The following is a 7,938-nucleotide window of genomic DNA, read 5'->3' on the forward strand; positions in this document are numbered from 1 at the left end:
GGTTAGTGTTAGAAATACAAATCCAATTACTGTAATCAGGCATAGGTACTGCTCAGAACAAGAATCTAACACCCACAGTGACACACACCATTATCAAAGACAAACTATTGTAACCTAGAGATGCAGTAAGCAATATGCTCAGATCAGCAGCACCAGAGAAGCAAGAACTGCCTTGCACTGTCACACTGCTGCTTACCACCAGCCACGAGCCAGCAGCAGTGCTTGGCAAGGCATATCCTCTACTTTCAGAACTCAGGGATATGGAAAAAAACCCCAAACCTAAACACAGCTACACTGCTTCCTTTAATGATATTTCACTGCAGGAGGAATGTGCAGTTAGATTACCAGACATAATTTGAATCCATAAAGTATATCCCTGGCAATACTTTTCAGGAAGATCCTGTAGACAGCAGGAGCATCTGACCTAAACAATATGAGGATGAAATGAAAACTGCCTGACTCAGGGCTTTTACACTCCACCCATGTCCCAGAAAAATCCCCCTATTTAAAATGCACATAAATGGCACAGAGTTACCTACTGAAAAACAACAAAACACACATTTTATGGAAAATTCTTTTAGCTTAGAATGAAAGGCCACATGCCTCCAGTGTACATCAAAAAGAAGCCAAGAGCATTTTGGTTTATAACCTTAACATCAAGAATGGCTGGTCCAGTCCAGCTGCACCTTATTTTTTTTCCCCTTGATTTCAAAAAATTAGTTATTAAATAGGAGGAATGTGGCTCTTAACAAGAAATGTGTAGGAGCAATCAGGGAAATAGCAATTCTGTTATTTGTGAGAAATGTTTGTGTTATACCATTGTTTAGTGTTCAAAGCAAGTAAGCAGAACTTAGCATAAACAACTGAGAGCCCTAGTCTCTTGCATTCATTTATCTGCTTAAACAGCACTTCCTTCACCACAAATCATGGGGTTTACCCTCTTCCCCCTGAGGTAAACTGCCTGTATCTGGGCAGATTGGCAAGATGGCAACTTCCTGTTTTACTGTCAAGTATTACACTGAAAAGGTAAATTTATTCATTTATTTTTGATTCTACATAATCAAAAAATCATTCACATGAAATTGCTGTTTTCCTACAATTGTACATACATAATGTCCAGGAAAAAAAAGTAATTAAATTAGATGAATGGGACAAGTGAGATGCATGAATAAAGACCTTCAAATTAGGAAGGGAGGGGTAAGTGTACTCTGGCAAAGTCATTTAAACTAAGTTTGTACACTATCTATTTACAATGTATTTATTGTAAATGATTACATCACATTTATTAAGCAATTTTATACAAAGCCTAGAAACAAAAGTTGCCCAGAACAAGGGGCACAAATTTAAAGACAGTGAATAAACTAGTTAATCATAGAACAGTTTGGGTTGGAAGGGACCTTAAAGATCATCTGGTTCCAAGCCTGCTGCCATGGTCAGGATGCCACTCACTAGACCAAGCTGCTGAGGGCCCCATCCAACCTGGCCTTGAACACTTCCAGGGATGGGGCATCCACAGCTTCTCTGGCAACCTGTCCAGTGCTTCACCACCCTCTGAGTAAAGAATTTCTTCCTAACATCTAATATAAATCTCTCCTCTTCTACTTTAAAACTGTTGCCCCTTGTCCTATTGCTATCTGTCCATGCAAAACACTGCTCACACTCTTTTCTTTATAAGCCTGGTACTGGAGGGCTGCAATAAGGTCTCCCTGAAGCCTTTTCTTCTCCAGGCTGAACAGCTCCAGCTCTCTTAAGTTGTCTTCACAAGAAGAGTGTTCCAGCCCTTTGATCATCTTCATAGCCTCCTCTGTGCCCACTCTAACAAGTCCTTATCTTTCTGGTGCTGAAGGCTCCAGAGATGGGCACAGCATTTCAGGTGGGGTCTCATGAGGGCAGAGTAGAGGGGGAGAATCACCTCTCTCAACCTGCTGGCCATGCTGCTTTTGATGCAGCCCAGGATATGATTGGCTTTCTGGGCTGCAAGCACACACTGTTGGCTCACACCCGGATTTGCATCCTCCTCTGCAGGGCTGCTCTCAGTGAATTCCTCTCCCAGTCTGGACTCAGGTCTGGGACTGCCCTGACCCAGGTGCAGCACCTTGGACTTGCTGAACCTTATGAGATTCCCATGGGGTCACTTCTGAAGTTTGTCTGGGTCCCTCTGGATGGCATCCTGTCCTTCTGTTGTGTTACCTGAAAACTCGCTGAGGGTGCACTCAATCTCACTGTCTGTGCCATTGACAAAGATATTGAAGAGCACCAGTCCCAAGACAGAACTCTGAGAGACACCATTTGTCACAGGCTTCCACCTGGATATCGAGGCATAGACCACAACTCTCTGGCTGCATCCATCCATCCAATTCCTTATCCACTTCAGCCTACTTCCACTGTCCTTGTCCAGCCTTCAAACCCATGTCTCACCAATTTGGAGATAAGGGCATCATGTGGGACTATGTCAAAAGTCTTACAGCTCTACCTCTTGACAATCAATAGGTTTTTTCAGTATGAGATGAAGTTATGAAACAATAAAGAAGTTGATGACTGACAGAATTAGCTGCAGGAAGGTTAGACTTATTCACTGGATATATCAGACCATTTATTCCTATCTTCAGGCACATTTGTACCAATGTAAGCATCGATCCTGTAAGTGCCACATTCTCCACCTGGGACCAGATAATCCTGGTTGTACACACAAACCAGGGAATAAGAGGCTGGAGAACAGTCCTGGGCAAAGAGAACTGGGTGTTTGGGTTGAGGGCAAGTTCAATGAGTCAGCAGTGTACCCTGGCAGCCAAAAAGGCCAATTGTGTCCTGGGGTGCATCAGGCATAGCATCACCAGCTGGTCAAGGTAGGTGACTGTCCCACTCTAGACTACACTGGTACAGTCCCACCTCAAGTATCATGTGCAGTTTTGGACACCTCAATATATGAAAGACATCAAACTCTTAGAATGTGTTCAGATGAGAGTGACCAAGATGGTGAAAGGTCTCAAGGACCAGACGTATAAGGAACAGCTCAGGTCACTTTGTTTGTTCAGCTTGGAGAAGCATGGAGGGTGACCTCATCCCAGTCTAAATCTACAAATTCCTCAAGATGGACAGTGGAGTGGGAGGTGATGATATCCTCTCTCTGGTGACCAGCAATAGGTATGAAGCTGCATCAGGGGAAGTTCAGACTGGGCATTAGGAAAAAGGTTCTTCACTGAGAGGGTTGTCAGTCACTGCAACAGGCTCCCCAGGGAAGCAGTCACAGCACCAAGTCTGTCTGAGTTTAAGGCAACACTCTGTCAGTCATACTTTTAAGTAGTCCTGTGAGCAGCAGAGAGTTGGGACTCTATGGTCCTTATGGGTCCCTACCAACTTGAGATATTCTATGATTCTACTGGAGTGGAGTGACAGTGAATCAGCCAGCTTGTCCCATGGGAATTACATCTGCATAACAGACTCCAGAACATGAGGCATGAATACAAGCTGAATTTACATGTAGCTTTTACTTACATGCAACTTTTATGAAAGATCCAAATCTTGAGCTATCTCTTAGAACACCTGAAAATGAGGATCAAAGTAATTAGTAATCAGATATTAAGAATTAAGCTGAAAAACCTGAACTGTAGTTATGTTTGTAGGTTAGTTTGCAGCTATGCTGGTAGGCAGCAGTTACTCTTTTACACTTTGCATTAAAGAAAGGCAAAAAACCCCAATATCTGAATTCCCCATAACATTAAAAAAACCTAAGAATTATCTCTTTACTCATATTTAATCACAGTGTTACTAGACATTTTCATAATCAGTGAGATATTGCATTTGTCACACAAAACCAATTTCATGTTCATTTTAAGTTCAGCTCCTTCTTTAGTTTGAAGATCTGCAAGTCATGTAGCTGCAATCTGAACTTCTTTTAATTACAAGTAGATTAGACATCATCATTGCAACTCTACTAACAGCAGAAATACAATTCATCTAGCACATTCAAATGAAACCAAAGTATTTTAATACTTTACCTCTTTTAATTAAGAAACTAGTACCAAGCATGCTCACTGCAGCCAAAGGAAAAGCTGTGAAGAAGAAGAAAAGCTGCTTAAAATATTATTTTCAGTATTTTCAAACACATTTAACAAAATATGCAATAAAATGAGAGTTGCTGGGCCTTACTAAGATCATTTGTATAAGAATATAAGCACACAAGTAACTAACAAACTGTATATGAATTAACAAACATTCTCAATTCCAGATTTTTAAGACCTACTACAAATTCTGTGGTACTAGTTAAGGGGTCATCCTGTCCACATTAGACTTCATGCCTCCTAAAATACAAAAGCCACTGTCAGATGGGATAAAGCTCTCTGGACAGGACTCCAGGTCTAGCTACAAATGCTACAGCATTCAAAGTGCAGAACTTCCCACTGGAGAAGCATGTGCAATTTTTCAGCACAGAAGGCAGTTACACAGAGGCCAGCTCCTCTAAAAATTTTTGATTACCAAAACCAAGACCTTTGCAAAAAAGTCTTAACTTTTATAGAGCTATAAATCAAAATAATTATAATTAGGTAACATGTTTTATTCACCAGCAAATTAAAGAACAGAACAGCTTTTTCTGTAGGTTATGGATCAAATTATATTACTTGGGGTTAGGGTCAGGAATGCAGAGAAGACAGCAAACATGGAAGACAATCACTGCCTATCACAATCAGCTTAACATTTCACAACCAATTTCATCATATTGAAAGACTTAAGGGGGGAAGAAGTATTTGAAGATTGCAAGAAACAAGAGGATTTCTTATTTCAAGCAATGATAATTATTATACTGGAAAGATTAACTTTGCAACTATTCACAAAGACCAACACCCCATCACAAGATAGAGAGGGACAATGAAATAACAAACTTGACAGAAGAATAAACTTAATTACATTAAAGTCTTAGATATGCCATAATGAAATTTAATTTTATGAAAGTCTGAAAATGTAGATGTTACAAAATGACTTTACCTAGGGGAGAAATTTTGGCAACAGCACTAGATGTTTACAGTGTGTCGATGCACTCAATTTGCTAATTAAGTTTGCATCTGAAGAAAAATGATATTTTTGGACAGCACAGTATTAAAGTACACTCTGAAAATTTACAGTTTATTCCCTCACAAATTCTAACAGGTCTAAACTAGCTAAGGAGTCCAACCAGCGTTTTAGGGTAAATGTGACTGGATGTCACTTTTAAGAAAACATATTGGTTCCTTAGTTCAAAGCAAGATTACAGCAACACTTCAATGTAGAGAATAAAATCTCCCAACCTATTAAAAATCTGATTCTCTTAGAGATTCCAGAGCTAGATTTTCCAAATTTAGAGTTCTAGATTTTCTGAGCTATAGAATGACAGTGCAGATCTGAAGCTGAATTGTAAAAGAAAAAACAATAAACACAGGGAGTGAGGGTGTGTTACAAAAAATACATCCAAAAGAACTTATTACAGAGGAATTCAGTCTAACCCTTAGAGGTCTGAAATTATTTAGTGGCCCAACACAAATATTCCAGACATCAAAGACAAGTTAGACACTTTAGAAGAAGCAACTACTAATATGTCAGCATCTAAGTGACCTGAAATGGTAACCAGAAATTAAAATAACAACTAAATGTAAATTGGGTTTATACATAAAATCTAGTATGAATAATTATTCAACTGTAGAAGAAAAGCTAAACCAGCTTAATCAATCAAAATATATCAATGCTTTTCAATGCTATGGGTGAAGAGTACTTTTTCTGCTTCAGGAACAAAATAAATCTAAATGTAAGGCTGGTATGTCAACAGCACATAAGGACAGGAATATAATGTACCCTAGTCAAAATGGTTTTATGGGGAAAAAGTTATACCAATATGATCTGATTTTGTTTGCCAGATTAAAAGCACAAAGAATAAAGCTGTAGATTGAAGTGTCCATTTTCAGCAGTGTTAGAATTTATATTCTATGATAATGTGATTAAAAGTTAGTAACTCCTGTAAGGCATAAATTAAAGGAAATACTGAAACAACCAGCAACAGAAACTGTCATTTGTAAGAATGGGTAACACATTGCTGCAGCTTGAAATTTGCATAAACAAACTGAAAATACACAAATTTATAATGGCATCAGTGAATAACAAAACCTGATACCAAGTGAGGATGTCAGGGCAGTCACAGGAGCCCACAGCTCTTGCAAAGTGGCACTCAAGCAGGATATATTGAACACAACAAATACAACAACCTAAGTACACGTACGTGGAAGAGGGAAATAGAGACAGAGACCTAGAAAACACTGATGGGCTTTAGACTCCCCCAGCGAGATAACAGCACAGTACTCAACCACTGAAGAAAGATACCTGTCAACTACTCTGTAGTTCCCTATAGAGAAATGACTCAGAAAGCTGATTTGGGGCTTCTCAGCAGTATTTTTATGTTGTTTCTTCAGTGACTGATAAGGATGCTCAGAGCAATAAGTCACATTGTCAGTCAAGAACTCATAGCAGAACACCTCAAGAACAACCAACAACTTCCTCCCCTCTTTGTCTTCCAGAAGAGAGATTATCAATAAGCCATAACCAGTTGTCATTGTACCACCTGGCTCTTTTCACTTAAATACATAGAAAATGGCTAAGTTTTAGCAAAGATGCTGCAGGTTTCCAAGTGTTTGTATAAAAGTGGAAGAGAAGAATGCCAAGGCAGTGGGGAAAGAAAGAACAGAACTTTGAATCAGTAATTCAAAATCTCAATGCCTGAGGAGATGCCCCTGAAGGTACTGTCTTCCAGGAGAAATCAGAGCTCTGCTGTGCTAAATTTAGCAAATCAGCTTCTAAATACTTCATGTGTCCTGGTTTCTGCTAAGCCACCTATCAGCACCAGCAGTGACCTACCAGTGTGAGATGAGACAGCAGGTAACAGTCACATCATAAGGCTTGTTCAAAAACCAAGTAGCCTTGAACCTTTGGACTACAGAAATGAAGCCCAAACGTCTGGACATGCATCTTTTCCACAAGCTGAGCCAAGTGACTGCTACACACTGCTCCCTTCACACATTTCCATAAGGATGGAAAGCAATGGTTGTAAGTTAAACGATTTTATTCTTGCATGCTAAGGATAAGAATAAAACTGAAAACCGTAGAAATAAAAAAAAAAAAATTCAGAGACATAAATACAAGACTTATTAACTAGATCTCTTTTCAGACGTTTAATAAGCACATTAAGTTAAAATACAAAGGGATTTTGTTATATCAGTTAGAAATTATGTTGCACCTTTTACAAAACTACTGCTGTGCAAACCTTTAATAAAGGTTAACACTACAAGGATCAGCATTTTCTGGGATGCAATTTTAGACCATGTGAAGCTTGCCAGGGCACTGTTGTGCTATCTCAGACAACAGCAAAGGCTAGAGGTGGAAGAAAAGCAATGAAGTTTACCAGCAAACTGAACTCACCTCTGTACCTGGCACTCTCTTCGGCACATTCCTTGAGGAGTCTTCTTTCCTCCTCCGTCGGCACATAAGGCTTAGGTAGTTCCCTCTTCCATTAGAGAAAAAAAATGAGAGAAGAATGAGCAAGGGAAAGGTTTGGGGAAATTTTCAATCAAAAAACTTAGTGCCTAACTCCCACACCCTGTGGTTTCTGTACTTTCACACAGCTATCCTTAAGAAATTGCACAAACACCACTTGAAATATGTCATTAAAACACCTATGATGCTGCCATACGTGGCACGGGAGAGCAGCAAACACTCTGTGCATAGTGAGACCCCAGCTCAGCTCACTCCCTTCTCTCCAGACAACTTTCCTCCCTGCAGCCAGCCCTGCAAAGGGAGGGGCTCTGACAGGTCACGGCGCCCCGTACTGGGGCATTGTCAGGGTTTCACCGACACCACATACTCGGGGTCCGGCAGGCTGCACCCGGGGCTGTGTGACCCGCTCCCCACGCACAGCAGGCC

At 40.1% G+C, this 7,938-nt stretch overlaps 1 protein-coding gene across 1 annotated transcript in view; it reads right to left on the minus strand.

The window, feature by feature from the left end:
- The window catches only part of OCIAD1 (OCIA domain containing 1), a gene marked incomplete at its 5' end in the record, with an annotated part of 15,308 nt that extends 7,786 nt beyond the window's left edge, over positions 1–7,522 (minus strand). The window contains 3 exons of the mRNA XM_009074374.1: positions 3,496–3,543; positions 3,999–4,052; positions 7,438–7,522. Coding sequence (XP_009072622.1) covers positions 3,496–3,543; positions 3,999–4,052; positions 7,438–7,522 — 187 coding nt within the window. The remainder of the gene's footprint in view (positions 1–3,495; positions 3,544–3,998; positions 4,053–7,437) is intronic.
- Positions 7,523–7,938: the final 416 nt, after the last annotated feature.

This window comes from Acanthisitta chloris, unplaced genomic scaffold (assembly GCF_000695815.1).
Source record: "Acanthisitta chloris isolate BGI_N310 unplaced genomic scaffold, ASM69581v1 scaffold9985, whole genome shotgun sequence".
Taxonomy (NCBI): domain Eukaryota; kingdom Metazoa; phylum Chordata; class Aves; order Passeriformes; family Acanthisittidae; genus Acanthisitta; species Acanthisitta chloris.